At 44.9% G+C, this 27302-nt stretch overlaps 1 protein-coding gene across 1 annotated transcript in view; it reads right to left on the bottom strand.

Moving 5' to 3' along the window:
• SUCLG1 (succinate-CoA ligase GDP/ADP-forming subunit alpha) overlaps window positions 1-27302 on the bottom strand; it is a 45701-nt gene that overhangs the window by 9864 nt on the left and 8535 nt on the right. The window contains exons 2-7 of the mRNA XM_069744972.1: window positions 22839-22942; window positions 20330-20446; window positions 17921-18133; window positions 17593-17650; window positions 5481-5564; window positions 1940-2091 (exon numbers count right to left, since the gene is read on the bottom strand). Coding sequence (XP_069601073.1) covers window positions 1940-2091; window positions 5481-5564; window positions 17593-17650; window positions 17921-18133; window positions 20330-20446; window positions 22839-22942 — 728 coding nt within the window. The remainder of the gene's footprint in view (window positions 1-1939; window positions 2092-5480; window positions 5565-17592; window positions 17651-17920; window positions 18134-20329; window positions 20447-22838; window positions 22943-27302) is intronic.

Genomic DNA, 27302 nt, shown 5'->3' with positions numbered 1-27302 from the left:
ACCGACTTTCATGACGCCTACGTGGCGTCATGGGTCGGGAAGGGGTTAAGGGGGGCAGCACTCTGGACGGACGCTTCTAATGGAGCTCGACCAGCGATCCCCAGGAACCACGAGTGATCTGGCCCTGCAGGAGAAATCCCCTCAATCCAGATCACCGCCGCAGCAACAGCAGCAAAAAAGGCGGCCACAGACAAAAGGGAAACAAGCTTCTCACCACCAGCAGCACGATGTAACTGGCAAAGGACGCTCGGGATGACAGCAAAGGCTCCAGCGCAGCATCTGGCGTGAGGGAAAATCCAACTGCAGATACGGATCATCCCCAACCGCTACTGATGGGTCCACCAGGTGGTGAGTGATCTTCGTGAAAGCTAGTGGTTAATGGCCCTATATTTTGTTTTTTTTTTTCTTCAGGGGAGGAAAAGTTCAAGAAAAACTAAACACAAAATCTGTGTACTTTGTAGGGAGGATCTTCCCTCTACAAGGGAAAAAAAACATTGCAGTTCATGTGTGGAACAGACAGTCTGTGAGGGGCTTCCCAGGGTGGAGTGCCCGCCCGGGAGAAAATCAGAGCTCACTCAACGAGAGCAGAAGCAGCCTCCTGGGCAGAAAGGGCCTGTGCCTCAATAGATTGGATATGTAGAACTGCTACCTGGTCGGCACTATCGGTTGGACCTTGCCTCTTCTTCAGACCTTACCTTTGGGAAAAGGGTTCTGGAAGCCGTGGTCCCTCCCTAATGTACAGTCTCTGCAAATCTCTCCGTGGTGCCGTCATGGGGGACAGAGAAAAATATAGTTACTTACCGATAACGGTATTTCTCTGAGCCCATGACGGCACCCGTACATTCCCTCCCTTCACGTGTGGGTGTGCACACTAAAGTTATGCTAGTTCTTATGAAAATAGTCACGCGGTATCTCTGTTAAGACTTTGAGTAATGTCGAATATATATATATATTTATATAACAACAGAGAGGTACAGCCTTTTTATCTGTAGGTTTCCTGTCCTTGGTGGGCGCATCCCCTCTCTCCGTGGTGCCGTCATGGGCTCAGAGAAATACCTTTATCGGTAAGTAACTATATTTATATATTTTTGTTGTTTTTCTGCACTTTTGGCATGCTTCAATAGTTCCCATGGGAGACTAGAAGCTGCCGTAACCCGATCAGCTCTGCTACATAGAGGTGATGATCAGATCGCCTCTATGTAGCAGAATTGCTCACTTGCTATGAGCGCCGGCCACTGGGTGGTGCTCACAGCAATCCGGCGAGTTATAGAGGTCTCCAGGAGACTTCATGCCAACACCGGTGACCTGCGATCACGTGACGTGGGTCACCGGTGAGCATATTTCTGACGCGATTGCCAGAAGCGCTTGTTAAATGCTGCTATCAGCTGCATATAACTGGTTAATAGCCGCAGGTGGATTGCGATTCCACTAGCGGCTATTGCGGGCACATGTCAGCTGTTCAAAACAGCTGACCTGTACTGGGAAAGATGTAGGCTCACTGCCGAAGTCCACATCAAAGGGAGGGAGTCCAATATCGGCATACTATTACGCACAATGTCGGAAAGGGGTCAAAGTTGGCCAAACCCTTCGCTCAGTGGGAACTTAACTGATCACTATAACTAACTAAGAGGATAAAGCGGTCGTAAATGCCATTTAGCACCCTAGTAGTGACGCTACAAGAGAAAAAAAAAAAAAGGAATTTAAGTTACTAAGAATTGACTAAGGATCTGACTACATAGAGTTTATCTGTAGTCGGTTGCCATGGAGACACGGATTCAGACAAAACAAAAGACAAATATTGGATAAGGTTTTCTTACATGCATTTATTGCAAATATTTCATCACTGCTTTCTTAACACATCCTACTTTCCAATATAAAAAAAGAGGGTGGGAGAAATCACAAGAGAAGGCTTTATTCTGAAATGAACTACGACACTTACGGTATTATGTTCTTTCAAATATTCAGCAGCATTTTCCTCAGCACTTCCACCAATTTCACCAATCAGAATGATCCCCTCCGTCTTGGGGTCTTTTAGGAAAACCTCGAGGCAGTCAATGAAGTTTGTTCCGTTAAAGGGGTCTCCGCCGATACCTTCAAAAGCAAGTCAACGAAAGTGACTACAGGGCTGCAAATGCCCGGGAACAATCACAAAGGGTGGAAATGGTTACCAAAGGGCGTGACTGCTTTTGGATAAAAAAGGAACTTCTGAGGGGACAGGTTAAATGGGAATGGGTTGTCCAGGGCATATCCATATATCATTTTTTTTTTTTTCATTATGGGTCTAAAAACTAACAGGCAGGTACTTACTAACAGAGGCAACTACCTGCTTGTTCTACCCGAGCAGTCACCAACCACTCCTGCCAGCGAATCAGGTGCTTCACATCTACAGAGCAGCTCTTCTTCTTCCGAGCTGCTCTGTTGAGGAGTTGTGAATGTAGCCATCGTGCCGACTGACAGTCGCATTTCTGCAGTTCGGCAGCGGGGAGCTGGCTGTCAATCAGCATGATATATCACACCCCGTCAGACCAGCCTCCTCCAGGTATATCAGATGACATGTGAACAGCCTTGTAGGTTCCCAGGGAGGTCAGGACCGGACGAGAGTCGTGATTAGTGAGTGTGCTCGGATACGGTGTTATCTGAGCATGCTCATGTGTTAATAGAGTATCTTTGGCGTGCTCGAATACTAATAGCGCACAATCGTGCTTGGGTAACCCCTTATCCGAGCACATCTGCTCATCACTAGATGTGAGCAGAGCTATGAAAATGCGTGACACAGTGGGGACCAGCGAGTTCAATTTTGCAATGGAGGTGGGAAAATGTCAGGTAAATGCTAAATTTTTATGCAATTAGACATACATCTTGAATTCTGCTTCCATATAATAAAAAAAAAAAAGAGGTTCTGCAGCAGATAAAAAACATCTTGACCTCCTTAGTGATTTCTTGCACTTTTTTTTCCGTGCGTCTCCATCGGAGGGGTAAATTAGTTCCCATTAGACAATTCATTTCCGCGATGTTACGGAGACGAGTGAGATGCGCCGTACTTTTTCCTTTTAATTAGGAACGAAGGAGCGGCTAAATTGGCTAAAGAACTGTAAATGTGATGAAATGTGGGGGATCAAAGCTGCTGTCAGGAGTCAAACAAGAGAGTAGAATTTCAGGGAATTAAAGGGATATTGCACATTACAAGGAGCTAAGGAACTAGGGAACAGTGGCAGCTGACGGGGCTCACTTCTCCGAAATAAAAGCCTTAGCTGCAGTGAGCACAGGTGACATTAGGAAGTGATCACAGGGAGTCGTTTTCTAGCAGACGAATGGTTTTGTCATTACCCATTTGGACATTTGAGCTACTTTATCGCTCTCTCTTTTTAATCTGCTCACAACATCAGGGTGGAAGTAAAGGGCTGCAGTGATTTAAGGCTCCTACTCATTTACTGTTCATTCTTATTAAAAAGGGGTCGTACAAAACATAGGTTGAGTTGAAAACCGGGCACCTCTGCTGATTAGCTGTTATCCAGAGGAGCCAAAGTATACAGCGGTGGAAAGCCCCGTTTCCATAGAATAGGTATTGACCATTTCATGTACTGCCGCACTGCTCACACTCACTTCTATAATTGCTAAGCTGCAGTCACCGAGAACTGCCTTCACAGTGAGCAGAGCGGTGGGGTTCAGGCGCTGTACATCCCGAGACCTGGTAGCACCCAGGGTGGATAAAAATCAATGTTTTTTTTTTAAAAAATAAAAAAAAAAAAAAAAATCGGATTTTTTTTTATTTAAATTGGATTTTTTTAATTCAAATTGGATTTTTTTTTATTTAAATTGGATTTTTTTCAATAAACTGCTTTTTGAGGAAAATATTTTACCATCCAAAGGTTCTTCCATCATGAGATAAAGCTGAGTTGTTTAACTCAGTAGAATAAAGGCTGTATATGTGTAACATTCACAATGCCATGCTCTTCCAGAGGTTTCTGTAGGATTAGTGGGCAGTTTCTCTCCTACATTATCACAGACGCTCGCTATATTTACGCAGTTCTCAAAACTGAATTTGACTCCGCAGAGGTCCCAGCCTCTTCTTCACGGCAAAAATGTTACAACATGAACAGAGTTGAGAAAAAGACCTTAATCCTATTGTTCTACAAACCTATGAATACAGAATCAACCCCTTCAGTGCCAAGTCCAAGAGGTTAGACAATATGTTTCTGATTGTTTGGAGTGGAATAGATCTGCACAACACAAGAAGAATGTGAATCTAAGTGTGAGGAGGAGGAAGGGCAAGCAGACAAGAAAATGAAAGTGAAACTTTGAGCACAATACTGCAGCATAGCCACAGACAGACAAGTCTGGATCTGTTTGTGTGTACGATCTGAGGTTTATTACATTCTTTCCTTATAATGGCAGCAGGCCGTAAAAGAGACCCAGTTTGGGAATATTTTAATGAAGCTCCTTCGCCTATCGGTAAGGCAGGCATGCTTGCAAAATGCAAACGATGCAACAAAGAGATGCAAGGCCTGGTGGCGCGAATGAGGCAACATCATGAGAAGTGCGGTGATGAAGATGACTCCTGGACTTGGCACTGAAGATGACTTCTTGGACTTGGCACTGAAGGGGTTGATTCTGTATTCATAGGTTTGTAGAACAATAGGATTAAGGTCTTTTTCTCAACTCTGTTCATGTTGTAACATTTTTGCCGTGAAGAGGCTGGGACCTCTGCGGAGTCAAATTCAGTTAGGTAGAAACTTTGATTTAAATCACTGATTTAAATCAAGCCTTACTGACTAGTGATTTAAATCGTGATTTAAATCAAATCCACCCTGGTAGCACCTGACCCATTGGGGTTTAAAAATAAGAGAATCTTTTGATAACCAAGTATTCCAGCATCGTCTTCCCCAAAAAAATCAGAATGGTTGAGAATCAATCCGTCATAAACTTTCCAACTGCTTGGAAAAGATGTGTAACGTTCTGAAGTTTCCTAGGACTGTACTGAGCACTTTACATGCAAACACCTTAGTATTGTCACAGTGACCTCAACATATAGGTCTATAAGTAAATGGATGGCAGCTCTAATTACACCCTATCTGCAGTGTTTATTCATTATTTCATGGCCAAGCTGTGACGCCTTCTTACTTTCCAGATTAATTACGTAGCAGCAGCTGCATTCCTGCCTCGGCTTTTATACAGGCTATGAGAATTCTTCTTGATTGGCTGTGCTATACCATGTGATGTGAAGTCGTGGACAAGCACTGTGAAACTAATTGGTTCAGTGAATTTCAACAATTTTTCTCCCCCCATAAGTCGATTTGATTATCTCTGGTGGGGGTGACAAACCCGATATCAGAACTATACTCAGATCTGGACAGTATCTTTTAAGGTGTCATCCAATAAATTGCCCCATGTTCGTCCTCTCTTCTAATTTACTGTATTAGCACCTCATTGCTCTACATGGAGTCGTCAGACCTCCCCGACATGAAGCTCACGAGACCTACCGATGCAGAGAGACTGTCCCAACCCAACCTGCGTCGTCTGATGCACGGCTTCATATGTCAGAGTTCCTGATCTGGACACGATACCTGCGGGTGAAGGAAAGCACAAGCCCTGTGTGAACATTATGGAAGAGGGATTTCATGTTTATTTCAGCGCACCGGCAATAAAAAGCTGTGAACCGCACGCCGACACATTAATCTTTCAGGGAATGGTTCTTCAATGGTACAGATATTGATGTGATCTTACTACAGGCGTCCGGCCGAGACTAGAAGCCATCTACACTACCTGACGGCTCAGCCTGTGGATGAGGAGCCTCCATCACATAACTAGAGAGGTTATCTGCAGCGCAAAGTACCAACGTTCTGCAAAAACATCACAGCCAATTACAGAGGTGAAGGGAGAAAAAATACAAATCTACAGCTCAATAACAGAGTCTCACTTAGCTACAGTTCACTTCTATTTGCAGAAATAAACTTATGGCCATACAGTAGTTCTGTATAGTAAAAATGCAGTGTAATTAGGTTATCACATAATTTATACAATATGGAAATGGAGGACCTGAAGCACCACCCGACAGTGCTACAAAGGAAGCGCAAAAGCATCGCTCACACATTGGCCTGTTTTTTTGTTTTTTTTTTGGGGGGGGGGGAGGAGACATGTAAAAGGGCACAGTCCGCCGGCAAAGTGGCCGCTCCTTCCTCCCCGCAGTCAGTGCCCACTCCATACTCCCCTCCAGTCAGCCCTCACACAGGGTTAATGCCAGCGTTACCGGACCGCGGTGTAACGCACTCCGTTACCGCCGCTATTAACCCTGTGTGACCAACTTATTACTATTGATGCTGCGTATGCAGCATCAATAGTAAAAAGATCTAATGTTACAAATAAAAAAAAAACGTTATTCTCACCCTCCAACGTCGAGCCCTGTCCTCGGCAGTGCAAGCGGCAGGTTCCGGTGCCAAGGATGCTATGCGAGAAGGACCTGCCATGACGTCACGGTCATGTGACCGCGACGTCATCACAGGTCCTGCGCTCATACCAACCCTGACACCGGAAGCTGTCGCGTGCACCGCACACAGTCGCCAGGACTACAAGGGGCCCTGTGCTGTATACTACGTGGCTGGCCAATATACTACGTGGCTGGCCAATGCACTACGTGGCTGGCCAATGTACTACGTGGCTGGGCAATATACTACATAGGCTGTGCAATATATACGCGGACATGCATATTCTAGAATACCCGATGCGTTCGAATCGGGCCACCATCTAGTATATATAGATAGATAGATATAAATATTATGTAAAATAAAAAAATTATAAATATATAGTATACACAAAAAATATATATTTTATTACACACAATGTCTCAACATCTGTGTTTTTCATTTGATGCTCCCTTTTGCTCCAATATCTCATAAAAAGCTACAAGGGGACACAAGATCCATATAATGCATAAAGCAGAAAATCCCCAATTACTTTCAGTTGATATCGTAAAGACCACCGAGGCTGCTGAAATCACAGGACCTATGATCTAGTGCGTTCCCTCTAGAGAAATCCAAATGGCTTGGCATTAGCAGTTTGGGTTAAACATTCAAGGCTTCCTTTTGTAGCCTCTCTCTGTTTCGCCATAGGATAATCAGTAAGGTCTTTGGAAACGGTTTTAACTAGTTTTACAATGTAATAACCAAATTAAAAAATTATTCTATGCACCAAATACTACTGGTTAGGAGTTCCTTTGGTTGGGTCCATTATCCTCGCCAATGTGACAGCAGTAATCCATTATGGCCCTCTCCTTTCTCCACCATAGCCCCTTACTACTTCTCAGCCCTAGGCACGTTCTTCCTGCAGATTTTTTTTTTTTACAATACCCTTTTTATTCGGCTCCAAATTGAGGGAAGCGGTGTGACTCTGCCATTAAACTAGCTCTTTATGAGCGCACAAAAAATATATATCTACAAAATGTAATTGCATTCCTATTTGATTTTTCAATTTTCGGTTTATTGGTAGTATCCTCGGCGCAGGGACGTGCAGAATACTAATATTCATCTTCTCCGCATGTCTATGCCTAACGCTTACATTAGGTATAAAACCAGCGTGAAAGCAAAAAAAAAATAAAAAATAGAATATTAAAAAAAAAGAAAAAGAAAAAAAAAGTCAGTCCAAAATCTAATTACTAGCTTCAAGAACAAAACTGATTTAGTCAAGGGCTCTTCCCGGCCGTTCGTTTTATTTCTTGATACCGGTGATTGCAGCGAAACAACACACAAGAGACAGGCGGCGGCGGTTTATTAACACGGTAACATCAGTCTACTCGCACGTGTACAGCAGCCATTTATATGAGGAACGTTTCTGTGCATTTTAATGGGGTTGTATTTTAGTATCACATGAAAATCTGCCTCATTTGTTTGGATGCTGAATACACGGAATTATTTCGCTGGGATCGGAGCTGGAGAAGAGAGGTCGCCAGGGAAAATCATCCAGATCCTGCTCCATACATGATAGTGATGGGACAGACACAGTCAGCAGCTGCTATAGAGAACCCATCTTTCTACTTACCATAGAGGATGGCTTAAAGGGAAATCGAGGGGCGAAAGATGGCTAAGAGAAGGCTGACCCTGCACTTACAACTGGGTAGGAGGTCCACAACCACACAACTTCCAAACATGTTGCCACAAATGTTTGGAGGCATCTCCTATCCACTGTGAAGGAGATATTTTTTGATAACTGGGGGGGGGTCCGACCATGTGCATTGAGAGATGGTCGACCATGATGTGCACGGCCATCCCATTCATTCCCATGGGCGCACTGAAGACCAGGCGAGAGCAACGAATGGAGCAGCAGAGTGCACGATCGACCATCTCTCAATTCAAGGCACCGGGATCGGTGTGGGTCCCAGAATTCGGAGCGTTAACACTCATCACATGGATAGAGAATAACTTTCAAACTTGAGAAAATCCCGTGCCTTGGCTTCAGTTGTGACTTTTACAACCATTCTCTGCCAGACAGGAAAACTCTGGTCGGGAAGTGAGCAGCATTCCTCCAGAATCAGGAGAGCTGCTCACGTGCCTAAGTGTGGTATCTAGGACACGATGCAGAATGCATCCACCCCTGGGCCGCCCACAAAACGACTAACATTTACGTCACAATGTGAACCTCTTCCGTTTGCCAACATCTTGTATGTGCAGTGTTTTGTTTTTTACTGCAGCATCTAAAGAGTTAAGATTGGGAAGTTCTTAATCACAGTGGATTCCCAGGAACTTTTCAGGTCTCCTTAAGCCCCCCAAACCTGCCACCATTTGGTTACATAGCCCTCTTCCTGCAACGAACGTTCACTTCCGTGCTAAAACAACAACGACTGGCACATCCCACTTAGGTAGGACTAGTCCCGTGGAGCCTCGGTTCGCCCTGGTTGTCTGCCTCAGATACCGTAATCACGTCCCACTGGATGTGAGCAGTGTCCTCCCCAATAATAATGTATTATTTGGATTGTTACCACCGCGACTACCTGGACGAGTGCAGTGAAGATGGGTGATGCCGCTTCCGAGATGAAATCACTCCCAATATCTGAAGCAGACTAGTCCGGGGTGAAACAGCGTCCCAAGGACTAGTCCTTCCTAATGTACATCAGATGCTAACTAGGTTATTTTAGCACAGAAGCGTTTGGGACAAGATGGCTCTCATTAAATTACAGAAATAGGCCAGGTGATGCTTTGGAAAGGGGTTGTTGACTTGGCATAATCCTAACTTCTTAGAAGAGTTGCTTCACAAAAAGCTGCTCAGAGACGGTCTCCCCGCTGAGAAATATGAGAAAACACGGCAGCAAGCGTTCAAATCTCCCTGCAGCACCTCCGCAGGAAAAATGAGGTATTACACAGTAACCATTCAACTGATTGGGTAGATTGTGCGCTGTGGGAGGGCAGTTTATAGCAAGAGATGGACTCATATAGAATACACAATTTATTAATATACAGGGTGGGCAATTTCTATGGAGGCACCTGGGTGGGACATTTATAAAGATGCAATGCAAAATGGCCGACTTCAAAAATGTCCACCATGGTCACCAACCATCTTGAAAAGTTTTCCCCCCTCCCATATACTAATGTGCCACAAACAGGAAGTTGATATCACCAACCATTCCCGTTTTATTTAGGTTCATCCATATACATGGCCCACCCAGGTGTATCCATATAAATGGCCCACCCTGTACAATCAGACTCTGTAATCCTCACCGATTTGTAGGATGGGAGTCCATTGATCCCTGTTACCAACAAGGTAACCGCAAATTGCAGCAGTGAGAAGAGAGCGCCTTCCATTGCACTGCTGGTGATTTTTTTTATTTCTTTTTTTTGATAGGTGAAATGTCCGAATTTGGGACTTCCCCTTTAAAAGATTAAGCTTCGGTCTCCAGGTCTTTGTTGTCCATGCACCCAGTCGCTCGGAGCGAGCATCCAGAAAATGTATATGTGCTGTATTATTGCCGCCAGAGGCTCAGGAGTCCCGTCTAATTCATCTTTTTACTGCCCGGACTTGCACTGAATATATATGAAGATCATAATGGATGTCTTAGAAGAAAGGCATAGCAAATAGCGGGAGGCTGTGCGGTAAATAATATCCTCCGTAAATGGCCGCCATCCCTCTTGTTTATCCCCACTGTACAGTGAAATTAAAAAACAGAGCGAGAAGAGGAGATGACTGCTGAGAGAGAAAAGAATAGTCCCATAAAAAGGACCTTACCTTCAGATGAAGAACCTCCGCACATTAAGAAGCCTTCCCTGCAGGCCATAAATATACCGAGGCTCGTCTCCGCACATTTCTCTCCAGCCGAGCCGACTCTTACACAGCGGTGGAATATACAGGTCCTTCTCAAAAAATTAGCATATAGTGTTAAATTTCATTATTTACCATAATGTAATGATTACAATTAAACTTTCATATATTATAGATTCATTATCCACCAACTGAAATTTGTCAGGTCTTTTATTGTTTTAATACTGATGATTTTGGCATACAACTCCTGATAACCCAAAAAACCTGTCTCAATAAATTAGCATATTTTACCCATCCAATCAAATAAAAGTGTTTTTTAATATCAAACAAAAAAACCAACAAATAATAATGTTCAGTTATGCACTCAATACTTGGTCGGGAATCCTTTGGCAGAAATGACTGCTTCAATGCGGCGTGGCATGGAGGCAATCAGCCTGTGACACTGCTGAGATGTTATGGAGGCCCAGGATGCTTCAATAGCGGCCTTAAGCTCATCCAGAGTGTTGGGTCTTGCGTCTCTCAACTTTCTCTTCACAATATCCCACAGATTCTCTATGGGGTTCAGGTCAGGAGAGTTGGCAGGCCAATTGAGCACAGTAATACCATGGTCAGTAAACCATTTACCAGTGGTTTTGGCACTGTGAGCAGGTGCCAGGTCGTGCTGAAAAATGAAATCTTCATCTCCATAAAGCATTTCAGCCGATGGAAGCATGAAGTGCTCCAAAATCTCCTGATAGCTAGCTGCATTGACCCTGCCCTTGATGAAACACAGTGGACCAACACCAGCAGCTGACATGGCACCCCACACCATCAATGACTGTGGGTACTTGACACTGGACTTCAGGCATTTTGGCATTTCCTTCTCCCCAGTCTTCCTCCAGACTCTGGCACCTTGATTTCCGAATGACATGCAAAATTTGCTTTCATCAGAAAAAAGTACTTGGGACCACTTAGCAACAGTCCAGTGCTGCTTCTCTGTAGCCCAGGTCAGGCGCCTCTGCCGCTGTTTATGGTTCAAAAGTGGCTTTACCTGGGGAATGCGGCACCTGTAGCCCATTTCCTGCACACGCCTGTGCACGGTGGCTCTGGATGTTTCCACACCAGACTCAGTCCACTGCTTCCTCAGGTTCCCCAAGGTCTGGAATCGGTCCTTCTCCACAATCTTCCTCAGGGTCCGGTCTCCTCTTCTCGTTGTACAGCGTTTTCTGCCACATTGTTTCCTTCCAACAGACTTACCATTGAGGTGCCTTGATACAGCACTCTGGGAACAGCCTATTTGTTGAGAAATTTCTTTCTGGGTCTTAGGGTACCGTCACACTATACGATTTACCTACGATCACGACCAGCGATATGACCTGGCCGTGATCGTAGGTAAATCGTAGTGTGGTCGCTGGGGAGCTGTCACACAGACAGCTCTCCAGCGACCAACGATGCCGATGTCCCTGGGTAACCAGGGTAAACATCGGGTAACTAAGCGCAGGACCGCGCTTAGTTACCCGATGTTTACCCTGGTTACAAGCGTTAAACTAAAAAAAAACAAACAGCACATACTTACATTCTGGTGTCCGTCAGGTCCCTTGCAGTCTGCTTCCCTCTGCTTCCCGCACTCACAGACTGCCGGCCGTAAAGTGAAAGTGAAAGCACAGCCGCTGTGCTCTGCTTTCACTTTACGGCCGGCAGTCACAGTGCGGGAAGCAGACGGCAAGGGACCTGACGGACACCAGAATGTAAGTATGTGCTGTTTGTTTTTTTTTAGTTTAACGCTTGTAACCAGGGTAAACATCGGGTAACTAAGCGCGGTCCTGCGCTTAGTTACCCGATGTTTACCCTGGTTACAAGCGAACGCATCGCTGGATCGCATCGCTAGATCGGTGTCACACACACCGATCTAGCGATGACAGCGGGAGATCCAGCGATGAAAGAAAGTTCCATACGATCTGCTACGACGTACGATTCTCAGCAGGATCCCTGATCGCTGCTGCGTGTCAGACACAGCGATATCGTAATGATATCGCTGGAACGTCACGAATCGTACCGTCGTAGCGATCGAAATGTTGTAGTGCGACGGGACCCTTACCCTCTTGCTTGAGGGTGTCAATGATGGCCTTCTTGACATCTGTCAGGTCGCTAGTCTTACCCATGATGGGGGTTTTGAGTAATGAACCAGGCAGGGAGTTTATAAAAGCCTCAGGTATCTTTTGCATGTGTTTAGAGTTAATTAGTTGATTCAGAAGATTAGGGTAATAGGTCGTTTAGAGAACCTTTTCTTGATATGCTAATTTATTGAGACAGGTTTTTTGGGTTATCAGGAGTTGTATGCCAAAATCATCAGTATTAAAACAATAAAAGACCTGACAAATTTCAGTTGGTGGATAATGAATCTATAATATATGAAAGTTTAATTGTAATCATTACATTATGGTAAATAATGAAATTTAACACTATATGCTAATTTTTTGAGAAGGACCTGTAAAGGGGAACCCCACTACTCTGGCATGTCTACACTATTCCTCCCATCTCCAAATATAACGTTCAATATTCTCCTCTACTTAACTGGTACTGACTGGTAAGCACTTTGCCGCCACGTTTTACAAGCCACATAGGGTGCGGGGGTCATAAATACTGGTATGTCAGAGGGTGGGGGGACGGCACAGGAACTATGGCTATCCGCAGGAAGAGAACAAGCTGCAAGCTTCAGCTGAGGCATGGAGGCCTTGGGGGAAGCCACTTACCACACGTGCACGCTCAGCTGGAGCTAGCATGCACATCTCTGAGGAGTCAGATAGCTCTCAATATAACATTAAATTTTATTTTTTGCGTTATAGATTTCACCTCTATCTAGATACGCCAGCACACTCCCTGCTCCCCTACGCCACCACGCTCCCTGCTCCCCTACGCCACCACGCTCCCTGCTCCCCTACGCCACCACGCTCCCTGCTCCCCTACGCCACCACGCTCTCTGCTCCCCTACGCCACCACGCTCCCTGCTCCAGCACGCTCCCTGCTCCCCTACGCCAGCACGCTCCCTGCTCCCCTACGCCACCACGCTCCCTGCTCCCCTACGCCACCACGCTCCCTGCTCCCCTACGCCACCACGCTCCCTGCTCCCCTACGCCACCACGCTCCCTGCTCCAGCACGCTCCCTGCTCCCCTACGCCAGCACGCTCCCTGCTCCCCTACGGGTCATTCCATATCAAGTGATCCAAATATGAATATTTTTTTGACCGGACGTCTTTAGATTATTTTTTGTTTTTATGAACTAAAACTTTAGTGAATTACAAATTAAAAGTTTAGAATTTTTTTCTTCATCAGTTAATTTTTTTTTTTTACAGATTTGTAAAGTTTTGAAAAAGCGTGGATTTCGGCCTGATATGGCTTTACATTTTTTATCACATCTCGGGCTAGAATTAAGATAAAGAGTTGGGAGAGGCATCATTTTTCTCAGAACGGTACCGGCTTTCATTTGATATGTCACAAGACTATGGTGCTTTATCATTTTGCTTTGGAGAAATCAAATTCAATATTTTGATGCGCAATTGTGAAAAAAAGCGTATGCTTTAAAATATTGAAAACATACAGTGGGGCAAAAAAGTATTTAGTCAGTCAGCAATAGTTCAAGTTCCACCACTTAAAAAGATGAAAGGCGTCTGTAATTTACATCATAGGTAGACCTCAACTATGGGAGACAAACTGAGAAAAAAAATCCAGAAAATCACATTGTCTGTTTTTTTTAACATTAGACAATTTAACATTTTTTTTTTTTTAAGCCTTGAATCATCTGATTATGTTTGTGCGAGTTTCTTCCCTTTTTCATTTCAAATTACAACTTCTTGAATTCAACGTTTATATGCAACAATTAAGAAACACTAAAAAACAAATCCCAAAGTGCCAGAATAAATCCATCTGAATCATCATAACGCAACTTGTTCAGCATTTTCAACCTGAATGCATTGAACAAGCCAAAAGAAAAAAAGGGGATCACATCCTCGAGTGTGATTCTCCAAATACAGTCTCATCCTAATTATATGTTAAAGATTAAAAGAACCAATATCTTTACGACCTATTTATACTTGTAACAATTTTTTTTTCTATTATTTCTATTATATCGCTAAACATGTCATTTATGAAGTGTTTAAGAAGAATAGTACAGGAGTTACCGTAAATCCTTGTTTTATTAAAAAAAAAAAAATAGTAGGTTTTTACACTGGCCTTTTATCATCAATGTGCCCCTTCTAGTGGGTGAAATGTCATCTTGTCCATAAGCGTTTACTAGCAATGGCCGTTTCCTTTTCTGTCGCAGAGTATGTGCGGCCGGTCATGGTGCTCGGCTCCACCCGAGTTAATATCTGATTTTTGGAACTTTTACAATGTCTGGTTTTCTTGGATACACAAAGGACCAGAAGGTGCAGAAAAGTCCTTTCTACGTCTTCATTTTCACAATCTTTGGAGAGTCCAGTAGCCGCCACCAGCGCCGATCATATTCACAGGTCACATCACCAGTTATGCCATCCATTGCCGATCTTGTGCCGCCTTCTACCACGTCATGGACGTCACTGTCTTTGCTGAATGAAGAAACCCTTGTTTTTATTCCTGATTCACTACATGGGATGACAGTCCGGTATTGCCGAGTCCCCTTTCTGCTTCCTGTTCCCGAGGTTTTCACAAACTCTCCTCCTCCTCTTCGTAGTCCTGGTTTGTACAATACAGGAACTGGATGATAACAATATTTTTCTCCCTCCATTTGAGGAGTTGCCTGGGTGATAAGATTTGGTGGGAATACGGCCTCTGGAGGCTCGAGCTGCCGCCCCGTCATCCGCTCTGCATTCACGGTCTACCCCAGGTCATTCTCAGCCCTAACAAAGCTTCTCCTCTTTCCTCGCCTGCTCCTAAGGCTGTGTGCACACGTTGCTGATTTTTTGCGTTTTTTTCCGTGATAAAAACGCTATAAAACCGCAAAAAAAAAAAGCATACAATAAGCATCGAATCATTTAGAATGAATTCCGCATGTTTTGTGGACATGATGCATTTTTTTTTCCGTGAAAAAAACGCATCGCAGTAAAAAAACGCAGCACGTTAATTAATTTTGCGGGATTTGAGTGGATTTCCCACTATAAAATGCATTGGGAAATGTCCGGAAAAAAAAAAAAAACGCACAAAAAAAAAAGCACGCAGATTTCTTGCAGAAAATTTCAGGTTTTTCTCAGGAATTTTCTGCAAGAAATCCTGAACGTGTGCACATAGCCCAATACTCTGTAACATAATAAAATAAGGCTACGTTCACATTTGCGCCGCTCCCGGCTGCGTCGGGCGCAGCCGCGGCGACGCCCGTGCCATGCGCCCCTATATTTAACATGGGGGCGCATGGACATGCGTTGCATTTGCGTTTTGCGACGCATGCGTCGCTGCAGTGCATGCGTCAGGGCGCAGGGAACGCTGCATGATGCAGTTTTTCCTGCACCCAAAACCATGCAAAAAGTGACGCATGCGTCCCAAAACGCAGCGTTTGTGCATGCGTTCATATTTGCGTTGTGAACGTAGCCTAATACAGTAATATCTAAAAATCATGGATTATTTGGTAAATATAGACTCCACACTTGAGGCACACGTCAGGATTTCTTGCAGAAATTTCCTGACCAAAAAAAAACGGACATTTCTGCCAGAAATCCACATGTGTTTTTTTGCGCTCTTTTTCCCAATGCATTAAATAGCGGGGAAAACGCAAAAAAAATCCGCAAATCTAATGAATATGCTGCTTTTTTTTACCGCGATGCATTTTTTTTTTCGCGAAAAAAAACCCCGCATCATGTGCACAAAAATTGCAGAATGCATTCTAAATGATAGGATGCATATGTATGCGCTTTTTATCGCTTTTTTATAGTGAAAAAAAAAAAAAACGCAACGTGTGCACATACCCTTAGACCACAGGCTGAACAGATCTCAATTGGAGATTTTCGAACTGAAACTGTAATAGTTTTATTTTTTTTAAATATGATCCCATCACGATCCCAACTTGTATTTTGGGACAGATGTGGCTAGGAGCATAGCAAGCACATATACGGTTTCTGACATTTTGAAATTAAATGCTTTTTTCAGAAATGCGTTTTAAGATTTAGCGTTTGTGTTTGCATGGCTAAAATATTATCCAAGATACTCTTGTGACATATCTGGTGAAAGCCTGTACAGTTCTGAGTAGAATGGTGTTTATTTTGTTTCTCTATCTTTTTTCTAGCCTGAGTTATGAGGAGAAATGTAAAGGCAGGCTACACCGAAATTTGCACTTTTTCTGAACTTTGAAAATCATTTAAAAAAAAAAAAAAAAAAAAGTTCTAGAATTTTTTTTTCTTCACATTTTGCATTCTCTGACACATTATTACCAAATAACAAAATCTCAAAAGAATTAAAAATATAGAGGTAAAAATCATTGGTTCACTTGACATGGAATGACCCATATGCCAGCACGCTCTTCTCATGCACAGTGTAGGAAAGACTAAGCGCAACACGAAGGGATGAGGGAAAGGGAGCCCAACACTAGGGAAAGGGGGAGTGGAGACCCCTAGGCAGATCTAAAGTCACCCTCTCTGCCCTAAATGTCCCTATATAGGTTCTATACCCATCGCCGAGCAGGAACCTAATCCCTGCCTGACCATGACAATAAGCCCTGCTTAGGGAAGGACAGGGTATGCACTAGTCAATCCTCTCTACCACTAAAGGTAGGGAAAGCTGGGATAGACAAACAAGGGGAACATTTCTCTTGAATAGACTCAGATGTAACACAGACATCCTCCAGCAACACCAAAGAGGAAGATAGCCGACTGCTATAGCTCTAAGCCCCAACAGGAAAATGGAAATATCACCGGCGATTCCCAGCAGCAGGCTAGGAGTCTATAAACACCAAGGTCCAGGTCTGTCAATTAGCGCTGGAGAATGGTAGCCACGGGGTCAGAGTCAGAAGGGTTAAGAAGGTGACTGCAAATCCAAACGCAGAGACCTGCAGCTAGATGCAGTGCAATTGTCTGCAGCTTCGGGCATACCCATGACATTTCCTTGCTCCAGACTCTGCCACGACAGTCCATGATTTTCAGAGTCATATGAAGACTGACCCATACTAAAATGATGGGTGGACAGCAAATAATTAAATTAGTATTGCATTTTTGTGTGAAAACGGGGTAAAAATCAATTTTGAGCCACGTGGCCTCTACATAGTTGTGTATAAGGATTTATATAGGGAACTTATAGCTCCTGCATGCTCCGTAGCACTGTACAGACTGCAGTTATTCACATCCTTCCCTGCCACAATTCTTCATGTAAGATTCAGACAGCGCTACACACACTTGCCGGTTATTTACTCACCGATTCTTCCTTTCTTATGGATATGTCCTGGCATGATACCAATTTTACATTCTCCAGGCTAGAAAACAAAATAAAAGTAAAAATCATAAGTGAAAAACTAAACTCTTACATAAAAAAAGAAGAAGTTATAGGAAACAAGTGCAACATTTCAGACTTCTTGACCATCAAGGGTTGACCAGTCATTCGGGGAATGCCTGGTGCCACATCCACAGGCCGAGACACATTCAGCACCGCTACAACATGGACCATAGGGTTTACTGCAATTGGTGAAGAACCCCAGCAATCATACATAGGCCATCTGTTCTACAAGGTTTCCCCAATAACTCACATTGATGACTCCAGGACAGTTGGGTCCGATCAGTCGGGTGGTGGGCTGGCGGAGAAGTCGGTGCTTGACCTGTACCATGTCTTGCTGGGGGATTCCTTCAGTAATACAGACTACCAGCGGCATCTCCGCATCAATAGATTCGTGGATGGCAGCAGCAGCAAAGGGCGGTGGCACATAAATAACAGAGGCGCTGGCACCGGTGGCTGCTTTGGCCTGAATCAAAAACAAAATTACACCATCATTAAATGGATTTGCAAGCGAGATTCCCATAACTTATTTTTGTATTAGTGGAACATAAAAAAAAATAAATTTCAGAGTATAAGATGGAGCTAAGTACAGGTGATACAAGTTATAATTATCAAATTAATTACGACTTCATTGGTGAATTTAATATTGGAGGTGATTGTTTAATTCCCAGGTTGTCCGCGAAAATTCATATAATATACATGTTCTTTTCTCACCCTCCCTGGGGCCACTGCTGTGTCTCCGCCGCTGCTCCCGGTGTCTGTGATTGTCTGCAGCGCTGATGTCATGTTGACAGCGCTGTAGCCAAAAATAGAGCTGAGCGGCTCATGTCGTAAACTTGAGCAAAACCATTGGGCTGCCCGACTGAAACCATGTCGACAGCGCTGCAGACACCAGTAGCAGCGGTGCAGACCCGGCGATGGACCCCAGGAGCGGGAGTAAAGCAAAGTTTAAAAAAAAAAAAGACAATACATAAACCAACTGCACGTGTGAAAATGGGTTTTCAGGAAGCGGAAAGCCCCTGCAGGTCTATGGTGGGGGTATGAGATATTTTCCAAATATAGACACTGTGTAATGAAGAACAGTGCCACATTCATGTAGGCGCCATGGCTGTGTCTGCGGACCGGTGGGGCAAACTCCAGTCCGGCCCGGAGACAGAGACAGCCAAAGCATACTTAACTCTGCTCAATATTAAGGGATATCATTATTTTATATTAATAATTATAAATATGTAAATATTGAGTAGAATTACTTTCAGCCTATGTGTTCGGCCTCCACAACAGTCACAATCTCTCATGTGGCTCCTCGGGAAAATGAATTGTCCATCTCTGCCTGTGGCACGCCATTTCTGGTGCGCGGGGTTTATGTAACACATCACGTCCGGTAAGTGGCAGCCATGGAACGCAATCCTCGGATCTGGCGCCCGGTGACGTCACTTCCGGTGCACGCCGCGTGGTGGAGAGCGCCCAGCGTTCCACACCTCTGCCTGCGATAGATGTGTGACCTCTACATGGCATATAAAGGTGGGCGGTACGGTGCCTGAACCAGCACACATGATCCTGATGGGGCGTTTATGATCCCCTGATGAACCCCTACAACCTATAGGGGTGAAAACGTGTTGGGCATGGATATCGGTCACTGGCACATATAGGATCTTTTATGGAGATTTGTGCTTCTGCTACTGTTCTGGTGGACCTCAGGTTAGGTGATCAGATACTCATCTTGATGATTTCTCTAGAGATTACAATACATGAAGCAGCAGATATCGGGTTATGATGTTTTGGTTTTTCTTTAAAGACTGATGTTAGGAATATTTTTAAAAACCTATCCTCCCCTATATTGATAGTGAGGGCACTATGTGCAGAAAGAGAACTGTGGTCATTGTACCATGCACAATTTGCCATCCTATCAAAGGTGGAAGGGATGATATCGGTGACTTATAGCTCCCCTTTACCTTGACACTACTCTTTGCCTTACACACCGGCTTTTGTGGTGGGAGGCCATCTTACTCCCTCCTGTGGACCTTCGGCCATACATTTATTTCACATGCTGTCAGGGTGGTTTTTGGGACTAATGTCTGTATCACATTGTATGTTAAGAGTGGCGTAGGGTCATAAGGGAAACCCGCCGACGAGTGGGGGCATCACCCCGTACAAACTAAGGGGGCAACCTCTACTGTTAGGCCGGAAACAGGATGGATTCTCTCTGGGGCTTATTAGTCCATACACATTGTAACTTGACCTTTCCCTACATAAGACCCTTATCATACTTATTGTTCATATATATCTGTATCTGATGAAACATGGACTGTTGAGGTTATTGGTTCTAACTTTATAATTAGAAGTTATATTTTAGGGGTCCATCATTTTTCTGGTTTCTGCCCACCCCTGTAGACAGATTAGTCACTGACAGATGAAACATAAAATTTGTGTTTGACCAATTTACAAGAACCTAAACCACTAAGCCCCCTGCAGTGCGGTGGGGATAGAAAGCCATCACTCGTGACTAGGAAGCCCCTGTGAGACTCCTGAGGGTACCTTATTACCAACATGGATATGCCATAAGGTCAGGATCGGCGGTGGTCTGACATCTGGTGACCCCTCTGATCCCTACGACTTACCGCCTGTTGCCCCCTACTCACATGCAGTCACTTAGGACACTTACCTCTGCCACGGAGTTGAAGACCGGTAGACCGAGGTGGGCACTGCCGCCTTTGCCAGGTGAAACCCCTCCAACTAACCTAGTTCCATATTCCAAAGCCTGCTGGCTATGAAACGTGCCCTGGATGAGAAGAAGACAGAAGAATTCAGAAGCACGAGATTAAAGTGCCGTGTTCACACATAACGCTGCAGGCTCGGCCATTTCATGGGATGTCAATTCAAAAACAACAAAAAGTGAGGGAAAAAAAAAAAAATCTGAAATTTATTTTAACCCCTTAACGACTTGGCAAAGTTCTATTTTTGTGTTTTAATTTATAATTTTTATTGGAATAGCCGCTTTATATTACACCATTATGATGTACTAAAGAAAAAAAAAAATTCCATGCAACCCTGCCATTGTTTTTTGGGTTTGGATTTTAATTCATTCCTTGTATTGTGTATAGATTAAAAAAAAAAAAAAAAAAAAAAAAAAAGAGATTCAGGACAATAGGATTCTCCACACCAGGACAAATACAGTGATGCTAAATTTGTAGGTTTTTTTTTTTTTGTTTTTTTAAGTGGTGAAAAAAAATTTAGATAAAAAAAAAAATTGGAAAGGAATCCGAGATAGATTAGAACAGTGGAATCTGAGATATACATGGCGGTCCTATTGGCTTTTCTAATAATTATAAGGGTCTGTGATCATCCTATGCGATGGAGAATCAGTCACCTGAGTGACAGCAGAAGACCGGAGAGGACGCGCAGGACGAACCTCAAAAAGGAAATGGTTTGGCAGATGGCGGCCACAGATGGTTCTTTTGTCCTTCCGATTCTTCTCTAGTTTTGTGTTTTCCTAATGCCCTAATGAGAGGGCACCTGCCGCCCATTCAGGATGGACTCGCTCCTCCAGGATGAAGCATTTATATGTGGTGTGACAAGGAGGATCCCAGCGTCTCCCACCACAGTCTCCAGAGCATGGAGCAGACATCGGGACACGGCCATTATGAGTCGGACTTCAGCCCAGCACGGGTCCATCGGCTCTCCTGACCGGATGCTGTCACGCTCAGGTCAGGCAAGTCCGTCCACTGCGATGTCATCATCACACGAGTTATACGGCCATCTGTCTGCACCCGTAGGGTGAGGAGCATCAGCAGGAGACTGCCTGGCCCCTACAAAACGCCCTCCGGGTCTGCAGGTCTCTGCCCACACTGTGGCGAGGAGGCAGGAATGGTCGATGTCCTGTCGTGAGTAATGTGCTCACAGTCCAGCACTTGGCATCCATCAGAGAACACCAGACTTGTGAGGTACACCAAGATGGGAGCAGATAACACCGAGTACGTGTCACAGATGTCTGCCAGCATCATCATCCAGCAGGACTGGGTTGGCGTTGGGTCAGTGATGGTCTGGGGAGGGTTGGACAATGGGATGCAATCCTCAGGCCTTACACTGGTGCAGTGGCCCTGGGTTCCTCCTGGTGCGGAATAATGCCCGGCATCATGTGAGCAGAGTATGTAGGCAGCTCCTAGATGGCGAAGCCATTCACCGGCCTTCACGTTCCCCAAACGAGAACCTCTGGGACATTTTGTATCAGTGATGGCTCTAAGTTACAGTACAGGAGCCAAGACGGCCCTGATCCAAGTCGAGGAGCTCAGACATTGTCCGGAGACAGAGCCAGCACATTGGGGCTAAACATATTACTGAGACACGTGATCATATGCAAGGAAATTCATCTACAATTTCAGTCTTTTTTTACTTTGGTTTTTGGGGGTAACTTGGAATCCAGCCCTCACTTGTATGATAATTTTGGTTCACATTGATCGGTGATATGTCTTTTTGTTATAATTGGATTAAACACGTAAAAATGTTCAATTTTAATATTTTGTTTACCGTTTAATATGTTGCTTATCGAAGTGTAATGTGTGATTTAAAGGGGTTATGCCATGACAGGATATTATCCCTTTAAACATAGGAGATAACTACGAAGATCTGACTGCCGGGACCCCCAACGACCCAGAGAAGAGGGTTCTGAGGAGACGCATGTGAATGGAGCGGTGGTCAATCATGAAAACCTCCGCTCCAGTCATTCTCAAGGAGAATGCCCAAGACAACAGCGTTGGACAGTCTCTGGCTCCCATTAAGAATGAATGGAGGGAACGTGTGCGCTCGGCTTCAAATCTATTCACACAAGGCTGTTCAGAGTCACATTCTCTGGATCGGTGGGGGGCTCGGCAGCCAGACCCCCAGAGATTGGGAAGTTGGAGAGGGAATAACTTCCAGTCTTGGGACATCTCCTGTAAGTGTTCCCTTTATTTTTCTTGAGCAGTTACAGACACACAACTCAATGTTGCCCTTTAAAAAAGACTATTAGCCAGAAATGTGTTTAGATAAAGTAAAATTAGGAAAAGAAATGGTCTCTGGTAACATGACAGGGACGGGCCCAGGGATGGGCTCACAGCAAACCTGATCTGACAGTCTAGTCTAGGAAATGCTGTCCGGTGTGTGCAGCATAATCTCAGTTATCTGGTGAGGCGTACCTGTTTTCCAGTGAACCCTTGGCATATTATTTTAGTGTCCTTATTAATGTACAGGTTCTTCCGGGAGGCTGTGTAGGAGCTGTGTCTCACTCCATTCTGTTGCACTGAAAATAAGAAAAAACATAAAATGAATGATCTCTCATGTAATACTGCACACTGACCACTAGATGGCACTTAATTACAAGTCACAGAGGTGATTGACGGACTCCAGTTCTTTCAGTGTAAGGCTGTGTGCACACGTTCAGGAATTTTCGCGTTTTTATAGCGAAAAAAACGCATACATTAACCATCCTATTTATTAGAATGCAATCCGCATTTTTTGTGCACATGCTGCGTTTTTTTTTTCCACGGCAGAATCGCATTCCGGAACAAAACTGCAGCATGTCCATTCTTTGTGCGGAATCGCGGGGATTCCGCACACAAGAATGCATTGATCCGCTTACTTTCCGCATGTGGCTATGCCCACCATAAGCAAAGTAAACGGATCATGTGCGGTTGGTACCCAGGGTGGAGGAGAGGAGACTCTCTTCAAGGCCCTGGGTACCATATAACTGTTTAAAAAAATTAAAAAAAAAAGAATTAAAATAATAAATTGTGATATTCTCACCTTCCGGCAGGATTCCTGCTCCTTGCGATGCTCCCGTTCCCAATAATGAATTGCGAGAATGACCGGTGATGATGTAGCGGTCTCACGAGGCCGTACGTCATCTGGGGTCACAGCCGCAAAGCATCACTGGGACCGGAGCATCACTTAAAGCCGCAATGCTCCTCTGGGAAATATGCAAATTTTCTCTTCAGAGAGGAAGAGGACTAGAACTCTAGTGCCACCTATTGAGAATCTGGTTTTGGCTTTTTGGTTGGTTATGACTCCTAACTCATGTGACAAGACTCGTTAAAGGGTCGACATTGACATGTAGGATTGCTACTTCCAATAGGTGGCACTAGAGTTCTAGTTCTCTTCCTCTCTGAAGAGACAATTTGCATACTAAAAAGTTGGTCACACTTGTCAAACACTATGTTTGACAAGTGTGACCAACCTGTCAATCAGTTTTCCAAGCGATGCTACAGATCACTTGCAAAACGCTAGCATTCTGTAAGCTAATTACCCCTGCAAAACACTAGTGTTTAGCGGGAAATCGAAAGCCAATTCTGCATGCGTTTTTCCCACGGCAGGGAGTTCTGGACATTTCCACGGCAATTCCTTCCAGACGTGTGCACATAGCCTATCTCGGACTGCTAGTAAATGTATATATGAATGGGGAAAAAAACATAACTTTTTTTTTTTTTTTTATATATAATTGATAGATACACACCTCTCCCTCATCCCTGCTAAGGACTTTTCCACGTACTTTAAAAAAAAAAAAAAAGGGGGGGGGGGGGGAGGGGGGTTGACCAAACAAGGCAAGTCTTTATCGTTCCACCACCACAACCCCTTTATATACCAGACCAAACCCCATAACCTCCCTGTCCAACATCACTGAAGGACACCGCACTCATCTCTTCTCCAAATCACACCTCAGCACTTCTGCACTTGACCCCATCCAATTCCACCTCCTCACCACACTAATCCCACCACTAACCCATCACTAACTACTGGCACCTTCCCTTCTACTTTTAAACATGTCATGATCACATCTATCCTCAAAAAGCCGACCCTCAATCCAACTGCTATGTCCAGCTATCGCCCCATATCGCTGCTTCCAAACTCCTTGAGCAGCACGTTCCCTCTGAACTTTCCTCCCATTTCTCATTTGCGTCGCTCTTCGACAACCTACAATCTGGCTTCCGTCCTCACCATTCCACTGAGACTGCCCTGACCAAACTTACAGCCAAAGCCAACAGACGATTCTCTATACTCCTCCTCCTAGACCTGTCCTCTGCCTTTGACACAGTTGACCACTGCCTCCTACTACAGATCCTGACTTCCCTCGGTGTCACACACCTTGTCCACACTTTACCAACCGCACAATCAGCGTCTCTGATTCACACGCCACCTCCTCATCCCACCCTCTCTCTGTTGGAGTCCCCTCAAGGCTAAGTCCTAGGACCACTACTCTTCTCTATCTATCCCCTTGGCTAAGGACATCTCAAAGCCCCATGACTTGTACCACCTATTCACTGATAACACTCGGATCTACTTCTGCTGTCCAGAATCCTGGAGTGTCCGACAGCCATATCCTTCTTCCTCAAGATCAATGTGGACGAATCTTAACTCTTTATCCTTCCTCCATCTCAAGTAACTTCCCTACCTGATCTATTACAATAAATGACATCACATTTTCCCCTGTACCGGAAATCTGATGGCTCGGAGTAACCCTTGACTCGGCCATGTCCTTCAAACCGCACAGCCAAGCTCTCGCCACCTTCTGTCACCTTCAGCTGAAAAACATTTACCGTGTCCGTTATTTCCTTACCCCTCAATCTACCAAAATGCTTAAGCTCCTCATCTGTGGCCTACCTGCCAACACTCTCGCACCTCACCCAAGTAATTCATCCCTCTCCTCGCTACTCCTCCGCAAATCTCTTCACTGGATCCCAATTCCCCAGCGTATCCGGTTCAAACTAATAACACTGACCTGCAAAGCCATCCATAAGCCTTCTCTTCTGTAAATCTCCCAATATCTTCCCTCACATAATCTCTTATCCTCCCAACACCTCCTTCTCTCCTCCACACTTATTTCTTCCTCACCCAATCGCCTCCAAGACTTTTCCCAAATATCCCCCATCCTCTGGAGTTCTGTGCCCCAATTCGGCCGATTAGCCACCACATTCAGATCCTTCAGATGGAACCTGAAAACCCATCTCTTCAAGAAAGCGACAGCCTGCACTGACCCCGCTGCCTCCTCACCAACACCGGCGCTACTGCAACCCCCGACCTACTGTCTCCTTCCCCACCATCCTGTAGAATGTAAGCCCGCAAGGGCAGGGTCCTCGCCCCTCTGTACCAGTCTGTCATTGTTAACTTGTTTACTGTAAGTGATATCTGTATTTTGCATGTACAGCACCATGGAATCAATGGTGCTATATAAATAATGTACATATGCACACCGTTATATTATAACCCCATATATATCTCATGCTCGGCCCTCTATACTCAATTACAATTGCCTTCAGTGGTACAACCATAACACCCCAGCAACGCACTTTCCTTTATCCCCTAGATCCACTCGCTCGCTCAGGTCACCTGCTTCTTAAAAACAACTCCAGAAACCGACCTTTCTTCACCTTTCACTTTGCAAAACTCTTACTTATGACTTATCAATTTTCATCTGTAATACTGCAACTCTCTAAGAATTGTTCTCCCTCTTACTAAATCCTCTCCATCCTGAATGCAACAGCCAGGATCACATTCCTGTCCAGCCGATACACCAATGCCTCCCCCCTGTGCCAGTCATTGCACTGGTTACCCATCCATTACACAGTACAATATAAACGTCTCTCACCCACAAATCTCCTCTCCACCACTCTATATCTCTTCCCTCATCTCTGTCCATCACCTTACCTGTCCTCTCCACTCCGCAACTGATCCAAGGCTAACATTCTCCATAATCCAAACCTCGCACCTCCGTCACTAAAACTTCTTTCGTGCTGCATCAGTTTTATGGAAGGCACTAGCCCGGCTGACCCGATTAATATCTAGCCCCTATGTTTTTAGCGTGCTTTTAAACCACATCTTTTTAGACAGGTCTATCACCTCTCCTCATTAATGTAACTCTTCCCTGTTCCCTCAGACTCTGCTCCCTCCTTTCCATCAGTCTTCACATCCTCCACGCGCCCAATAGCACTTGGTAACAGCACTTAGACACTTACTGGCTGAGGACCAGATCGTTCTGCTTTTTAACTGGTGAATTACTTTATGTCTTTACATGTCCCCTCTGAATTGTAAAGTGCTGCTTAACACTTTGGTGACAGAAGAAATCTTATTTTCATAACTTAAGAGTCATGCATGGATTCCTGCATTGTTGCAGTTTTACAAAGAAAAAAAAAAATACTGTATAAACTCGAGTATAAGCCGACATGGGTATGTGCCAAAGCACCTCATTTTGCCACGGAAAACTGGTAAGCTTATTGACTCGAGTATAAGCCGGGTATGTATTGCCCCCTCATCCCTGTCCTACTATGTGTGGCTCCCCCGGTCTCCTAGTTGTACGCATGGCTCGGCGTCCTCCACCTCGTACGCATGGCTCGGCGTCCTCCACCGTCCTCCCCCTGGCACGCATGGCTCCGCGGCCTCCACCGTCCTCCCCCTGGCACGCATGGCTCCGCGGCCTCCACCGTCCTCCCCCTGGCACGCATGGCTCCGCGGCCTCCACCGTCCTCCCCCTGGCACGCATGGCTCCGCGGCCTCCACCGTCCTCCCCCTGGCACGCATGGCTCCGCGGCCTCCACCGTCCTCCCCCTCGCACGCATGGCTCCGCGGCCGCCTCCTCCCCCTCGCACGCATGGCTCCGCGGCCTCCTCCTC

The sequence above is a fragment of the Ranitomeya imitator genome, chromosome 1 (genome assembly GCF_032444005.1).
Source record: "Ranitomeya imitator isolate aRanImi1 chromosome 1, aRanImi1.pri, whole genome shotgun sequence".
NCBI classification, from domain to species: Eukaryota; Metazoa; Chordata; class Amphibia; order Anura; family Dendrobatidae; genus Ranitomeya; species Ranitomeya imitator.
The sequence above is the reverse complement of the archived record's forward strand: the minus strand, read 5'-3'. Positions and strand labels throughout refer to the sequence as shown.